Below are 17151 nucleotides of genomic sequence, written 5' to 3'. Positions count from 1 at the left end.
GCGTTCCATTTAGTGTCAGATCCATTCCAGTGAGGCCACATGCACAGTACAAGGGATCAGTCCACCTGTGTGTGTGTGTGTGTGTGTGTGTGTGTGTGTGTGTGTGTGTGTTCTTGTACTTGCTACATAGTGAGGACTAGAACACGTACTTAACCAACACAGTGAGGACATTTTAGCAGGTCCTCACTTCTTCAAAGGGCCGTTTGAAGGTCAAGACTTGGTGTTAGGGTCGAGGTTAGAATCAGGGTCAGGTTAGGGTTAGGGTCGAGGTTAAGGTCAGGTTCTGGTTAGGGCGTCGGGTCAAGGTTAGGGTCAGGGTCAGGTTGGGGTGGAGGTTAAGTTCAGGCAGTCAGTTGAGATGGTGAGGTTTAGGGTGAGGGGCTAGGGAATGTACTACATCAATGAAAGTCCTCACAAAGATATAAGTACAAGGATGTGTGTGTGTGTGGGGGGGGTGAAGTGGTTATTAGAAGACTGGGTGTGTCTCTGTACTGGTTGGGGACACATGGCCCCAGCAGATAGCCTTTAGCGTGCGTGATAGCGGGAGCCTGGAGCTGCTGGGGCCGCCGCTGTCGTGTCGGCGTTGAAGCCTCAGCAGTCGCTCTTCCCGCTCTTTGTTCTTTTATGTGCTGACCGTCTTCATAGAGGCAAAGCTTCCAAACCCACTCACACCAACGGTCCAGTTTGTGCTGTATTGACCGTCCCAGCAGTTTCACCCAGGAGGCCGGACTCTCGGCAACAACCTCTCCGGTACGCTTGAGAGAACTTCCTCAAATTTGGTAGAAACGTCCACCGGGACCAAGGATGAACCGGTGCTCAGAGGTCAAAGGTCACTGTGCCAGCCTCGCATCTGGAGGCATACACTCTCGTCCGAAGTTCAAACCACACTTGCTTTGACTTTTGACCTTTGAGCATCAAACTATTTTCGGATCATCCTTGACCTGGTGGATGTTTTTACTGCAAAACCAAACAAAAACAAGTGCAGTGTAGAAGGACGGCGGCACACGAGCTCAGTCGTCTCAGGACGCGTGACACCAACGCCAGAACTCCTGGACATCAAACTCGTGACTACGGTGACTCAAATCACACTCAGGGAGTTTGACGGCAAAAGGAAAAAGATAGATAGGGGAGAGCAGGGTTAGCTGAACTAGTGGCTAAAGTGACCCACCCCCAGTATTTGGTTACTATAGACAAGAGTGGTCATGTGACTGCAGATTAAAGAAGCGTTCTTGACGTGACTCAGTTCCTCTTGAACTGAAGCACACAGAGAGAGAGCTCTTAATCCTGCATCTTAGATGAAATAAACACGTTTTAGACGTGATTTCATGTTAATTTCAGGCAGCGTGAGCGAGAACACCGGGTCATGACCTTTGGCATCATTGTGGATCAGAGCCAACAGTCAGAAAAGACTTCAAAATGAACTCCAGTGTGTTGATTTTGTTTTGTTTATATTGGTATCAAGCGGCTAATAATGATAATAATAGAACTAATAATTGACTCCCACATTGCTGCACATCGTGTTGTCAGAGCCCCAAACGAGACCCGCGACCCTAAAACCATCGAATGTAAATCACACAACAACGTCCTGTATTTATAGTAACTTTTATTCAAAGAAAATGCACTTTTATTTTGTGGTCAAATCATCGAACATTAAAACTGGCCCCTCTCACCCTGGACTCCCCTATCAGTGTTACGTCTAGGCCCAAAATGCCGGACGACGATCGATGTCAGAGCCTCTGAAACTCGCACGAGATCCCAACATTGTCGGGTTCTTCACGTTTAATGACACGATCAAGGCGGACAGTCCAGCGCGCGCTGTGGTAAACCGTGGCGAGATAAAGTAAAGATCCAAATCAGGCGTAGAGAATCGAGTATGCACACCAGATCAAGATCTGTGGTGGACCAAGACACTAACGTGGAGGCAAAGCCGGCGTGAGCGTGCAGGCTCCCCTCGTGTTAGCCAAGGAGCACATGACCTCCAAGTAGCTAACAAACAGGAATTCAACAAGCAGACACCGAGCAGCCTGACGCCAACTCATGTGGCCTGACTGGAAACACAGAAATCAGCCGTGGAGTGGAGGCCATTGTGTTTGATGTCACACTCTGAATGAACATCAGGTCCAGAACTAGAACAAGACGTGGATGTCCGCTGCGTGACCGCCCGGCGCTCTCACGGGGAAATCAAGAGGATCCATCAATCCATCCATTTTCCATTCCGCTTATTCATGTTGAGGGTCATGGGGGTGGGGTGGAGCCTATCCCAGCAGCCGTCCCCCTGGACAGGTCACCAGTCCATGGCAGGACCAACACATAGAGACAGACAACCATTGGCTCTCCCAGCCACGCCTACGGTCAATCTAGAGTCTGGATTAACCTGGTCCCTCTTGATGTCTTTGGACTGTGGAGGAAGCTGGAGTACCAGAGAGAACCCAGCAGGAACAGGGAGAACATGGAGACTCACCCAGAAAGACCCCGTGCTGCAGCCGGGACTTGAACCCGGAGCCTTCTTGCTGTGAGGCGACAGCGCCGACCACTGCTCCACCGGGCCGCCCCCTTAAGAGGATCGACAGTCTGAATTCATACTTCCATCGTGACAGTAAAAGCATTCAAGCTTGTGACTCAAGCAGGGGATTATTGACGAAGTGACGGCTACTTTATTGACATCCGTGGTTATAATTGAGAGACGCGTGAGTGTCTGTGGTTTTATGTCAGGAGGAAAGCTGACAGCACCGTTAGCATGTGGGAATGACGGGAAAATCCCCGGCGTTCTGTTATAATGAGGCTCGGCAGTGAGGCTGCAGGGACCGAAGGACAGTCGATCGTTTCTGGATTCACTGCATTCTAACGACGTGCGCGACTCTGTGGGTTTGGAAGGAGTTTTCGCGGTGAGAAACTCTACTCTCGGACTGTGGGTCGATCACCTGGATCGACCTCTGGATCCTCCTCGCCGTCCGTGCCGCGTCCCAATTCGGGCCTCCAGCATCTCCCGCTGACCCTGGAGCAGTGCCACCTCCAACGCCAGACACCAACCGCGTCAGAGCCGGGACACACATTTGTTGAATAATGCGTTTGTCATCTCACCTTCTTCAAGATAATCAAGGTCAAAGGCCCCCCACCACAGGGGAATCCCATGTACATAAACAAGATGACGTAAACGCACGCTCTCCTCCTGATACAGTACCCCCCCGATACCCCCCCCCCCCCCTCGTGTGCCTCACACTTGAGGACTTCTTGCAGGTCTATCTTCAGGACCCCATCCCGGCTCAGACCCACTGAGAGGGCGGAGCAGCCAAACTTGGGCTGGGGTATCCCCGTCTCAAGGTGTGCCTGAGTGATAGGGCTGTTTGTCTGTCACATGGGCCTTATCTCCCCCAACCCCCCCCCCCCCCCCCCAAGTTGCTGGGCAACCTCAGAGGTTCTTGGGGTGCAGTACTTTCTCAGGTCAACGTCATTTCATGTGGGTGTTCCCGCTCGTCTCGCTCTGTCCCATCTCGGTTAATCCACTTTATCACCGGGCTCGTCTTGACGGACAACGCAGTGATCGTCCCGTTCCGAGACCAGGTGGGAGTACCTGTGTGCAGGTAGGGGTGTGGCCTCCTCTGGACAGGGGTCGCAAGCGTTTTGATGGTTCTAGATGATGGATTGGGTGCATGTCACAGGCGGAGCAGCATGTTTGAACCTTTTGACCTGTTGGTAGGGTAAGAGCATCGTTTTCTAGGACACGCAAACCAACATTTACAGCAAAAAACAAGAGCTTCTTATGACTTCGCTGCATTTTCTGTAAATAATCGTCACTCCTGAAGTTTGATTCCCATCACTGAGAGGAACGTCAAGCCAGTGAAAGTGCATTCGTAGAACACTTCATCTTTGCGTTTCTTTTACTTGGATCATAAATTTTATTCTTTTTACAGGCTGAAAAACACGTTTGTTGAGCTGATCCCAGATCAGGAACTCTCTGATTTGTTTGGTTCTAATCTAAAAGGTTCCAAGTCATTTGGAGCGAGTGGGAAGTGTGAAGAGCGATGGTTCCACTTCCTACCGATGTCTCATCACCGCTGTTGAGGCTGGAAAATGTTTGGTGTCAGCTTTGGGTTTTTTGCCCAGTTTTTTTTTATGAGATTTACATTTAAAAATGTGCATAGAGAAGCACTGAGGTGAGTTTTGAGCGTTTGTTCCAGCGTGTAACAGTGTGGTGGTGATGTGGCTGGCAGTGGCAGCAGCTCTCTCAGATACGGAGGAGAAGGGTGCGGACCTGAGATAACGCTCCCCACGGCCCGATTTCAGCTACAATGTGGCTTTCAACGGCTGTTTGATTATCTGTGGGCGGCCGCGGCTCTGCAGACGCTCCGGTGGCGATATCTTTACCAAAGACAGCTCAACAAAGCTCGAGGCCGTTGGCCCACTCGTGGTCTAGACCCCCGACGCGTCAGAGGGATTCCAGCCTCATTCATGACCTGTGCACTAATTACAAATCAGCAGCGCTCGGCCCTCCTGGGGTTCTTCCTCCAACTGGCTTGCAAATATTCTCATAAAACATTCTTACAAAACGACTTCTAGTGGCCTGATAAGAGTGATAGTTCATCAGGCTCATGACTACTTTAACGGCTCGATCACGCATTTCTGGGTCATGTAGCTGAAGGTGGATTGGCACGTTCATGTTGTTGTTGCTGCGTCTTGTATTTTCGGCTTTTTTGCTTTTGATGCTTCGATTCCCTCCTGCTTGTTGGCATTTTATCACTTATTGAGTTACTCTCTGCCTTTGTTGGATGCGAAGTTGTCGCAGACGTCACAAGCATCTCATCCGCTAAAATGATCATTGTTATTTGCGTGTGGGAACATTTCCTCCCAAACGAGGTCCAGTGACTGCAGTCCACATTGAGCTGTGGGTCACGCTCGATTCATGGAGGCGCGCCTGGTGTCTCCTCTGCTGTCATTTATGTTCCCGCCTCCTGTTTTCCTTCTCAGGGAATGCACAACCGCAGCTGAGAGGTAAAGGCAGAAAACATCAATGGAAAACCACTTCACTTTTGAGGAGGTTGGTTTCGCTCCCTCATCTTCTCTCTGATGTTAAAACACATTGCTGGACAACTGAACTCTCCGAACTACGACTGTCAAACGTCTGCATGTGTGTGTGCGTGTGCGTGTGTGTGTGTGTGTGTGTGTGTGTGTGTGTGTGTGTGTGTGTGTGTGTGTGTGTGTGTGTCTGGTTCTTGAGAGAAGGAACCAAGAAATGAATTCTGAGCTCGTCTTCATCTGTCCTCTTGTCCAGGGCAGTGACGTGTCCCATGAAGACAGTGACTCCGCCTTCCCGTCCCCGCTGAGACTGTGAGTCCCTCCCGTGTCCTTCCCCTCTTCTTCTGCCTTTAGTACTCAGATTTCCCTGAAAAGTTTCCTCATCTTGTTCCTGATGAGTTTCAGGCCACAGGGAGATTCTCGCCCTGAACTGAGTCTGTCAGGCTGTTCTAATGAGTTCATGCACCTGAAATGTTTCACCAATCAGGTCGTATGACGTTTTGTCAGGGTTTTGTTGTCCTGGTTTTCAGGCCTCAGTTTTACTGAGCTTCACTCTTCTCTTCTAGTCTACAATAAAAGGGCGGAGGCGGTGGGTTGCAGGTAAATAAGAAATAGCAAAGTGTTTTCTGAAATACTAAATCTTTCTAAATGAGTTGAAGTGAATGTTGATCACGTCAGTTGTGGGATGTTGCAGCAACCTGCTACACTGCCCCCGTGTGGAAAAATAAAGCAAACGCAGTTTTAAGATAAGATACTGACCATCAAACTACTACAATGATGTAGTAGCATGATAAATAACTTTAAATCGGGGGGTTGTCTTTAATTTTCGACTTGGAATAAAAGTCAACTGTGTGTTTTAAGTTTGCGTTTGACAAATTCAGCGCTGGCAGCCGTCAGCAGGGGAGAACAGTCCCTGTGGTGCAGGGCAGCATTCAGGCCCTGGCCCTGCATCTGGGGGTCAGCGGGTCCGAGTCTGGGGTCATGTCCTCTAAACCAGGACCCATAGGTGGGCAGTTAGCGCCCTCTAGTGGGCTGCAAAATGTTCACAATTTGGGCGCACTCTTTCTTTTTTCAGTGGAGTGAAATTTGGGTCAAATAGGTGATGGAAATTATATTTTCAAAAAGTATGAAATTCAAATAAGAAAAATATTCCAATAATAAATTCTTATTTCTATTCATCTGTTCGAGTTGACGTGCTAACCACTAACATTAGACTGGTAGAATTTTGGAAAAGCTCTTGAAACGTTTCCTCGAACCCGAGTGTTTTCATCGTTCTTATTTAATTCGAGGACTCGAGCCTGTTTAAAAGGGGGGTGATGCTGTGGGGTTTTGGTGATAGATTTCAAAAAGGTCATCAGATTCAAGAAGAATACGTCGACTCAGATCTTAGTTTTTTAATTGGTCTCGTGCCAAGCAACAGTGATGAGAGATATGTTGAGTAATGCTGCCCTCGTCTGGCCAGAAAGAGAACAACAGTTGTAAAATTTCACAACTGCGAGGACTCTGAAGCTGTTTGCCTGCTCATGTTTGTGACACTCGGCTGAAGTGTCTAACAGTCATTTAGTGGTGGATTCATGTGAACTTTATGGGTTTACAGCAAAGACGGGTGGAGGACCAGGGCGGCTGAGGCGACGTGTTCGCTGCAGACGTTCTCCACTCCATAACAACAATCAGGAAGAACGTTAAAGGGAAACTTCAGTTCTTCTCAACCTGGACTCTTAGTTTCCCAACTTTTTCAGTCTAACTGAGTGACGGGAATAAACATTTATGATATCACCCCAGTGGGGAGCAGGAACAGATCTGCCCCCAGCCCCGCAGCAGCTGTCATGGAATCTTATGGGGCAACGGCCAAATTACACCTGATAAAGGTGCTCTTTTAATTATTATAATTGATTATAATCGTCTGACAGTAAAGAAGAAATGCAGCTCTGCTGCTTGTGTCTCGCCTCGACTTTGACTGACAGAAGTCACGCTGGTCAGACTGGTCAGAGTGGTCAGACTGGTCAGAGTGGTCAGAGTGGTCAGACTGATCAGAGTGGTCAGAGTGGTCAGACTGATCAGACTGGTCAGAGTGGTCAGAGTGGTCAGACTGGTCAGACTGGTCAGAGTGGTCAGAGTGGTCAGACTGGTCAGAGTGGTCAGAGTGGTCAGAGTGGTCACCAGACTAAAAGAGTTTGGAAAAGTTCTGAGTTGCCCAACCTGAGGCTCCAAAAGGTGCATTTCCTATGCGGAGGTCTCATCTCAGCATGAACAGAGCAGGTTATAAGAATGAGGGTCTGCAAAAATATCCAAAATGTCTCCTGCCAATCGGGGCTGACTGTCATCCTCTCATTGTTTGTTCATCTTTAACACCTATTAGAGTTTCTGTTTCTCCACCATTCAGGACTCCCCCAGGCCACAGTGACCTCTATGACCTGGAGAAGAGGATTCAGGATGAGGAGGGCAGCGACCCACCCCTGGAGACCATCGTCATCCCCAGGGACTCAGGAGGTGCGCTGCCCTCGCACTCCAGGCAGCTTTTAGTGACATTTTGAATTTATCTTTGCACGAATCGTCTTCTTTTTTTGTTTTTTTTCAGCCTTCAGGAACCTGAACACCAACGCCACCACCAGAGGGGACGCTCAAGTCAGTCAGCACTCAAAACAGGAAGCACATGTTATCAGTACCCTCAGCTGGTGTGTGAGTGAACTAATCATGCCACGTTACTGCAGGCTTATGTGGAGCTGAATGAGTTTGTGGGCACCGCCTGGCAGGAGACCGGCCGCTGGGTGGGCTACGAGGAGAATTTCAACCCCCAGACAGGAAAATGGGGCCCTTCTCATGTGTCCTATCTTACCTTCAAGAGCTTGATCCAGCTCCGCAAGGCCATGAGCACAGGTGCGATACATCACACTTGAGTTAGTTTGACGATCCGGTTAGAAGGAAGAGCAACATTAAAACCTGTGGCTGAACTCAGGTGCCGTCATCCTGGACCTGAATGCCGGAAGTCTGTCCACTGTGGCTGAGAAGGTGGTGGATGAGCTCCTGGACAAGGGTGAGATAAGCACCAGCGATCGGGATCCTCTGCTGAGGGCTCTCCTCATGAGACGCAGGTAACCCACAGGACCCACCGCTCTCCATGTCATTCAAGATAATTATGACGGACAGATTTTTACTATAAATAAACCTCCATAACATTCAAGCCCTCGTTAAATGAGCGATGTGAAGCGTTCTGCTTCCTTGAATGTGGATGCTGCTCTCCGAGACGCTCCAACTCTAATCAGACCAAGTGGATCCGATTCTGTCTGCTGGTTTGTGTGACAACAGGAACATGGCTTCACCAGTTATCATTCTGCTACGGTAGAATTAAAAACACTTGCAGGTATTTCCGTAGGCAGCCCATAACCACCGTGGGCGGGGCCAAGCCCACTACGCAGGGACAAATCATATGTGATTCAGAAACTGCAACTACTGACTGAAACATCCCCATAGACCCGCGTTATTTTACAAGAAAGAATTCGCCATTTAGCCTGTAGCTTGCTGCTGGCGTGCGTCGTTATTTCACCTGGTGAGGGGGCAGTGAGTGGAGAATATTCACTGAAATAGCCCCCGATGGCAAGACTACCCAGTGAACTCAAATATATATGACACATCAGAGCATTTTCACAGCTGAAACTGTGACATCTCACATGCTGAGAATGCTGTCGTAACTCTTACTGCCAGAAGATGGAGACAAAGTGCCGTAGCTTTAAAGAGCTGTTGTTATTTGTCCCGCCAGTCAGACAGGGGGACCTGAGGTTGCGCCCTCTGGAGCCATCGAGATGCAGACCTTCTCCGTCACCACTAAGGTGAAATGCAGTTTGTTTCTTCTGTTTCTTTACATTTTACCATTTGGGTTTCACGTGTCACATTTTACACTGTGTTTCTTTTGCAGAGAGACAGCTCTGACAACATGGAGGCATCAGTTGTCCTCTCAGGTACATCTGTGCCATTTAGAGCAGTCACATGTCCCACGCAGGTTGTGTAGTGTGAATGACCAGGTGTCACTAAAGAGGGTGTTTCCAATAGGGGTCCTGGACCTCCTGCAGAAGCCCGTGGTGGCTTTTGTCCGACTGAGGGACTCTGTGGTGATGGAGTCTGCCCTGGAGCGTCCTGTCCCCGTCCGCTTCGTCTTCGTTATGGTGGGGCCCAGCCAGAGTGGGATCGACTACAGTCAAAGTGGGCGCGCCATGGGTGCTCTCATGGCCGACTGGGTGAGGGAAAAAGACGCTTCAGCAGCATGCTAGCAAAGAGCTGAAACAATCCTAGAAATGTAACACCCCCTGAGAGGTAAAGACCTCTACGGTTGCTCTTGTAGGTCTTCTGTCTGGAGGCCTACTTGGCCCAGACTGACAAGGATCTGACCAACGCCATCGCTGACTTCATGGACTGCAGCATTGTGATTCCTCCCACTGAGATCCAAGATCAAGGAATGCTGCAGCCAATCATCACGTTCCAGAAGAAGATGCTGCAGGACCGACTTCGCCCCTCCGACACCCGTCTGGCCTTTGGCGACAGGGTCAAAGGTCAGCATGAAAACCTCAAAGTCACCAGTCACAGTCTCCTCAGTCACATATCACCAAGTTATTAAAGTCTTTCTGAGCAAATGTGAGATGGGTCTGGTCTCAGTGACTAGTCTTCCCCAAAAGGAACTCCTCCCCGGCCAAAACTGCACGGTTCCAACGGGTTTGGTCAAAGTCTGCCTCGCAGTTTTTGCGAAATCCTGCTGACGGATAAACGCCACTGAGAGCATTACGATCCCTCTCAGCTAGGCTGTGGATCCGCCCCCTGCTGGCCATTAGAAAGAATGCACGTCTCCCCATTGGCTTCACTTCTCAGTCCCAAACGTCCGTTCAGTACATTTCCATATTTGACGAGCGCGGCAATAAGACAGTTTCTTAACGTCACTTCGGTTTGTTTGCTTGTGCAGTTGACAAACCTCCAGAGCCGCCGCAGGAGGACCCTCTGGCCCGTACTGGCGTTCCCTTCGGTGGCATGGTGAACGATATAAAGCGCCGTTATCGCCACTACGTCAGCGACTACACCGATGCTGTCAATGCCCAGGTCCTCGCCGCTGTCATCTTCATCTACTTCGCTGCCCTCTCACCTGCCATCACTTTTGGAGGACTGTTAGGTAACAGAATGTCCCTGAGTATGAAACACAGCGTTCGGATGCGACGCGTTTTTAACCGTGTCCCTTTTCTGACCCCAGCTGACAAAACAGAAAAAATGATGGGTGTGTCCGAGCTGATGGTCTCCACCAGCATCCAGGGGATCATCTTCTGTCTGATTGCTGCTCAGCCCGTCCTGGTCATTGGCTTCTCCGGACCCCTGCTGGTGTTTGAGGAGGCTTTTTACGCCGTACGTACAAGTGGCAGCCATTGATTTGTTCATTGTTTTCACCCCAGAAAAACTAAATCATATGTTTGTTTTTTCTGTTTTAACGGTGTCAGATTTCATGAAACAAATCTCTTCTATTTTCTTTTTTTGATAGAATGACATTAAATAGTAAATGTACGCGAGTTGTACAGATACTTTTTCTACCTTGGTAGTAATCAAAGCATTTTGTAATGTCAACACACACACACAGACACACACACACACACACACACACACACACAGAGGCCGTCCTACTCATCAGGACCAATCAGGGGTTCAGTATCTCGCTCAGGGGCACTTCAACATGGTCCACGGGGGAAGTGGGGATCGAACCAGTGACCCTTCGGTTGCTCTACATTCAGTTTGAATTACAAAAAGATAACTTGACGCATTTTGTTAAAAAGACTGCTCTGTCAGTTTACAGTTTATTTCATGAAAATTGATCTCATCAATTCAGCAAAACATTAAAATTCCTTTTTCTCAGCTGAATGCAAAACGTCTCTAGTTTTTCTGAAACTGTTCTTTCCTGCGCTCACACATATTTTGCTTTCTGTTGACTCCACGCTAGTTCTGCAAATCCCAGGACATTGAGTACATTGTGGGCCGTATCTGGGTGGGCATGTGGCTGATCGTCATCGTTTTCATCATCGTGGCCGTGGAGGGCAGCTTCCTGGTCCGCTTCATCTCCCGCTTCACCCAGGAAATCTTCTCCATCCTCATCTCTCTCATCTTCATCTACGAGACCTTTAACAAGCTCATCAAGGTTCTCCTGGCTTTGTGCCACACCAGTTACTGTCTCATATCCTGCACCGCTGCTGGCACTGAAATATCTCACCTTCTTCTGCTCAGATCTTCAAAACCCACCCTCTGATTCTGAACTACGACCATCTGAACAGCTCCCTGGATGACCCATTCCACCCGGTCTTCCACGAGGTGGAGAATGACGAAAGCAACAAAACCATTAAGAGGCAGGAGATCGAGAGAGCCTACCCCAACACCGCCCTGCTCTCCATGTGCCTGATGTTTGGTTGCTTCTTCATTGCCTATTTTCTCCGTCAATTCAAGACCGGTCACTTCCTGCCTGGCCCGGTAAGAGCAGCTTTCAACATCTGGACAAAGTTGAGACAACTGACTCTCCACAGGGCGCCGCCCCCCCTCAAAACGTTGGACGTGGATTCTACATTTTAAGTTCTCATAGAGAGACATTCTTTTAATGTCCTGCATGACTTTTATGTGGCTCCAGAATGCGGAAAGAGCCAGCCACGTGTATTTAGCTTGGAGCTGATGGAGACTGGCAAAAACAAAAACTGCGCATTTACAAACTCTGAAGTGCAGCTGGCTTGTTTTGTTTTTTTTCTTCGCTTGTTTGTTCGTAGATCGCATTTTTCAGGCAGTTTTGCTTTTGTTAGCCGTCAGTCTCCATCAGCGTGACGCTACATACACGTGGCTGGCTCTTTCCGCAGCCTGGAGTCACAAAACAAGACATTAACAGTGTGAATTAGCAATACTTGAAAGGCAAAACCCACGCGTGGGTACTGCTTTAACTTAGTAACCATGTTGTGAACCCCTCACACTCAAATCACCGTCTTTCTAGCTCCGACGCTTGATTGGAGATTTCGGAGTCCCCATCGCTATCTTCATCATGATTGCGGTGGACATCAGCATTGAGGACGCTTACACTCAGGTAAGAGTCGTGTGGGCAGCTGAGAACCGACTGGTACTGTTCTGTATGTGTGACGAACAGCCTTCACTGAAGGACCAGCCTGTAGGGTGGGGGAGGACTCAGAGGAAGACCACCGCTGAAGATAGTTTTTAGTGTCATCTCATTATTCCCACAGGAAGGAAGAACCAAGAACATTTTTGCACCTCGCCACCTTTTGATGCTTCCTCTTAAATCGGTGAATAAAATCATGTCTTCTTGTAGAAACTGGTCGTGCCAAAAGGTATCCAGGTGACCAGCCCTTTGCTCCGAGGCTGGATCATCAACCCCATGGGAGAAAAAAAGGACTTCCCCATCTGGATGATGGCCGCATGCTGCGTCCCAGCTCTGCTTGTTTTCATCCTCATCTTCCTGGAGTCTCAGATTACCACGTACGTGACGCGCCGCGCCAGGAATGAGTCTTTCAGTTTGTCTTCTGCCTCACTAACCACCTCCTCACTGCGGCACTCCAGGCTGATTGTCAGCAAACCTGAGAGGAAGATGGTGAAAGGATCTGGTTTCCATTTTGATCTGCTCCTCCTCGTCACCATGGGAGGCATCGCCTCTATTTTCGGGATGCCCTGGCTGAGCGCGGCCACCGTGCGATCCGTCACCCACGCCAACGCCCTCACTGTCATGTCCAAGGGCCCAAAACCAGAGATTGAGAAGGTGCTTGAGCAGAGGATCAGCGGCATTCTCGTTGCCATCCTCGTCGGTAGGTGCCGCTACGCCACTGACGTTGACGCCGGCGGCTCAAAACGACTTTGACTCACCTTTCGTTTCCCCTCCAGGTGTCTCTATTTACATGGAACCGATACTGAAGATGATTCCCATGACGGCCTTGTTTGGCATCTTCCTCTACATGGGTATCACGTCTCTGAGTGGAATCCAGATGTGGGACCGGATGCTTCTGCTGATCACTCCCAAGAAATACCACCCCTCCGATGCCTACGCCACCAGGGTTCGCCCCCTCCTCAAATACAGTGATATAATCAAAGTTGTTCCGATACAGACGTTGGGAAACGTTCTGTTTCTGGCTAAAAGTGACAGATTGTGAGAACTCGAGTCGACGCACCGGCCCGACACAACTCGCTTCACAGCCTGGAGACGGCGTCCTTCTACTAGCCAGTTAGCTCTGTTGTCACTGACTCAAATATTACACACAGGAAATCACTTCTTCTTCACTGCTCTGAAACCTGGCATAAACAGGAAGTTGTGCTGCATCGAGAAGGAGACGATAACATCAGAAATCTCCAGTCGTTTAATGCTGGGCCTAAAACGCTGAACCAAAACGGTTTCGGCGGTCGCTGACATGACTTACATAGACGCAATATCTCTAGAACTTTCCTCAGAATTAATGCAAACATGGGCACGTGAGGTTTGTGACCCTCGTGATCCCTGGAGATTGTTGAAGTGTGATAATGTTGCGTTCACGTGCACTGATGGGTTTAAAATGTCCAGATTTAAATCTAATTTTGAGTCACAAGCTCGTTTTGAAGAGCCTGTTGGCCTGTTCTTTATCCCAAAGAGTTATCAATTTGAACTTATTGAGCATAAAATCACAAAAAATCAACATTAAATCAATTTAAATATATTTATATGAATTTGATTAAAAAATACGTATGTAAAAGCATAAATACTCAAATAATATACTTCTATGGTAAAAGTACAAATCTCCATTCAAAATTCTCCCAAAGTTTAAAAAAAGTACACATTCTACATGATATTTGTGTATTCCAGTGCTTGATTTTGTCCTCTTGAGGTAGTAGAAGTACATCACCTTGTTGTGCTCTCTCTTCAAAGTAACTGATGGTTAACAGGTGGAAGTTAGTGGAGTAAAAAGTGGATGATTTCCTTTGAAATGTGGTGGAGTACAAAGTCCCCTGATACATGAATACCGAGGTACCTCGACATTTCACAGTACTTGAGTAAAAACACGGGTTCTGATCTCGGTACTTTTCTATTCCCACGTGTGTGTGTGTGTGTGTGTGTGTGCGTGCGTGCGTGCGTGCGTGTGTGTGTGCGCGCGCGTGCAGGTGAAGACGCTACGGATGCATCTCTACACCCTCATCCAGCTGGTGTGTCTGGCGGTTCTGTGGATGGTGAAGATCAGCCCGGCCTCCCTGGCGCTGCCTTTCGTCCTCATCCTCACCGTCCCGCTGCGCATCCTCATGACCGGGAGGCTTTTCTCAGTCCTGGAGATGAAATGTGTACGTGGGTTGCGTTCAAAGTCGGTTTGACCGTTTTGTTTTTTCTTCCCGTATTTGATGGCGTGTGTTTCTGTCGCAGCTGGATGCAGATGATGCCAAGGTGACGTTGGACGAGGAGCCCGGCGTGGACGTGTACTCCGAGTCTCCGCTGCCCTGAAGAACACCAATGAGGTTTCCCTCACAAAAAACCAAAAAACAAAAAAAAAAAACTCTCAGACGAACTCAGTTCACCTTCGCTGATTATTGATTCATGAAAAAAAGATAAATCCACCTCAGGTGTTTTCAGGACATATTTGAGACCTTTTCTCCATCTTTGAATGTCGGTGTCAGCCGTTTCTAGGGTTGCGTGTTCGAGACCACGGACCAGGAGGGAACCACCCTAACGCGTCATCATCTGAATGCTTTACCTCTCACAGTTACACTTCCTGCTTCCTCCTCTCATGGGATTTTTTTTCAGTTCGGGGTCATTTTTTTTTTTGTTTCTTCCTGTTTTGTGTTCATAAATTAATTTTCCTCCGGAGTTTTAATCCAGAAAACTATTTAGACCGTGGAAGGAGAGGCGTTTGTCCTCTAAAACGTGTGGCGAAGTCCCTCTAGAAACTTCTTTTCTTCCGCTGGTGATTTTTGAGAAGGGAGGTCTGGTGCTGATGAATTGTTTCTGTCTCTTTTATTGTGAAATTGAATCAAACTTAAGAGTTGAGCAGACTGGATATATTCAGATCCTCACATATATAAATTATGCATTTTTAGGAGGTTGTTATGTCATAGCCTTTCTTTCTTTGTTCTTGCTTATTTTAATATATATCATGTAGTGATAAAACTAGTCTTCCCTGTTCAGTTAATCTGTTTTCAACCTGTATAAAGTGATATTCGTCATTATATCTAATTTTAATGAGACTTTTCAGCTGCGTCCTGTGTGTTTAATCGCCCTCAAGATGACGGTCAGCAGGTGAGATCTTGTCGCTTGAACCGACAGAAGCGGTCCTGCTGCTTCTGTCATCGGGATGGACTTCGCGCACCGGACCTGCTTAGAAGTTTCACATAGTTCGAAAAAATCAAATAAACACTGCCGTCAAATGGTTTCCTTGTGAAAGCATCACCCCGAGCCCAGTTCACGGATCCGTTTTCTCTCCCGCAAAACACCTGAGTTTCACCGCAAGGCCTGCCACTCAAACACGTGCTGCCTTCAGGCGAAACCACGTAAATCCTGGCTTCTCAGCGCTGGAGCCCATGACAATAAAATAAAAATAAATGGCTGCGTCGAACTGTTTTATAACGACTTCAATCAGGACATTTACTTCAACTTTAGGCAGTAAATATTACACTTTGAAACACTGAAGAGTTCACTACAGCTGAAGAAAATAGGTAATTCGACAGCAGGAGCGAGTGTGATACGACGCTATCAATCCTTTTTTTTAACCATTCGTCTTGTTTTCATTGACAAACCTGTAAGAATGACGGGAATCCGTAAATGTGTTTCCTTCAATCTGTGGACTGTCGAGAGTGGCGGCGGATGTCAGCGGCCACAAACGACACTTCGACCCGAACGGACCTCACCCGCCGTTTCCCAATGATTTGAGAAACTGAAGTCACTTGAGGCTTGAAGCAGCTGAAGCAGCGACAACAGGAATGAATCAAACTATAATTCCTCTTTATCGTAACTTTACAGGTGTAAGAAGTTAATGCAAACCTGGAAGTGTCAAGTCATACAAACACCTTACAGTGCGAAGTGTACAAGTTGCCTTTTAGCTTTAATGATTTTCTTACTTAATGGAACGGCAATCCCCATTAAACAGATGAGTGACACTCACAGGAAACAGGAAAACCTTTTACAATCCAAATTCACTCAGAAGTTTGAAAAGCTTTTTTTTTTTCTTTATTCTAAACAGTCACATTTATTATCACACAACAGAAAACAGTTTGACGCTCAGGGTGGCGTGGTCTGGCTTCGCGAGTATGATATTTACCAAAACAAAGAACACCACAAACAGACACGTAAACTCTGGACCATCGTCCACAGGATGGAGGAGAAGTGCAGTTAAGACATGAACCCTCAAGCCTGTCTCTGGGATATCAGCATCGATCTTTTGCATTTAAAATCAACCTCAAATCTCCTTCAGTCCAAAAGACACACAGACTTCCGACAGCAAGCGAACGCAGCACGCTTTCACAGGCCGAGTGCCTGAATGCGGTTTGTTTTCCCTGGATCGGACTGACGGGATTGGACGGCCGGGGTTCCCACCCACAAACACACAAGGTGGAGTTGGAGAGAAAACCCACGCTGGGCCAACATGAAGCTGTCAAACAGCCGCTGACATTTTCCTAAAAAAGACGGTTCCAAGCGTGTGAAAAGTCCCCGATCAACTGACTCGCCGGCGGCTTGTTGCTCGGGGAGCCGCTATTGTTGTCCACGTGCACCACATTTGTGTTCTAACTGTAAATTAAAGTTGGTGAAATCAAATTAATGCAACACAACAACTCCGGCCGCCGCTGCCTGATCTAAGTGTGTCACCGCGGGCTGCTGTTCGGGGTTTGGGGGGGTAGCAGGAACCGCGGGGAAACGTGTGGATGTCCCGGCGTGGGGGAACGTTTGGGTGGAGGGAGACGGCGAGTGAGATGGAGGCGGGGGGGAAGAACCAGCTCTGCGGGGACTGGAGCTCTGGACGGACGGCGCAGTGCTGGCGACCGTTCAACCCTCCCCTTCTTCCTCCACGACGAGGCTCACGCCGAGACGCAGGTAAGCCGACGGGAACGGCCGCTGAGAGTGCGTGACACCAAACCCGCCACCGAAACAACAAAACAGCTAAATTAGCTTAAAACACAAATAACGTT

The 17151-nt window shown here is 48.3% G+C and overlaps 1 protein-coding gene across 3 annotated transcripts; it reads left to right on the top strand.

Annotated features, from left to right (window-relative positions):
* The first annotated feature begins 3414 nt into the window (after positions 1-3414).
* Positions 3415-15223, top strand: slc4a1a (solute carrier family 4 member 1a (Diego blood group)). 3 transcript variants are annotated; one of them, XM_086184364.1, is made up of 21 exons: positions 3431-3581; positions 4966-5035; positions 5270-5325; positions 7397-7503; positions 7592-7638; positions 7725-7890; positions 7970-8105; positions 8771-8840; positions 8927-8969; positions 9061-9245; positions 9350-9557; positions 9962-10165; positions 10244-10392; positions 10979-11173; positions 11260-11499; positions 12005-12094; positions 12335-12501; positions 12583-12824; positions 12901-13070; positions 14146-14319; positions 14399-15223. In XM_086184364.1, the coding sequence occupies exons 2-21, from the start codon at positions 5009-5011 to the stop codon at positions 14474-14476; spliced, it is 2754 nt and encodes a 917-aa protein (XP_086040490.1). In that variant the 5' UTR covers positions 3431-3581; positions 4966-5008; the 3' UTR covers positions 14477-15223. The 3 variants fall into 3 exon arrangements, with proteins under 3 accessions (XP_086040489.1, XP_086040490.1, XP_086040488.1); XM_086184363.1 differs by having other exon boundaries at positions 3415-3561; positions 9962-10392; XM_086184362.1 differs by having other exon boundaries at positions 9962-10392.
* Positions 15224-17151: the final 1928 nt, after the last annotated feature.

The sequence above is a fragment of the Aulostomus chinensis genome, chromosome 18 (assembly GCF_037954235.1).
Source record: "Aulostomus chinensis isolate RoL2024-O1b breed Wild chromosome 18, RoL_Achi_v1.0, whole genome shotgun sequence".
Classification (NCBI taxonomy): Eukaryota; Metazoa; Chordata; class Actinopteri; order Syngnathiformes; family Aulostomidae; genus Aulostomus; species Aulostomus chinensis.
The sequence above is the reverse complement of the archived record's forward strand: the minus strand, read 5'-3'. Positions and strand labels throughout refer to the sequence as shown.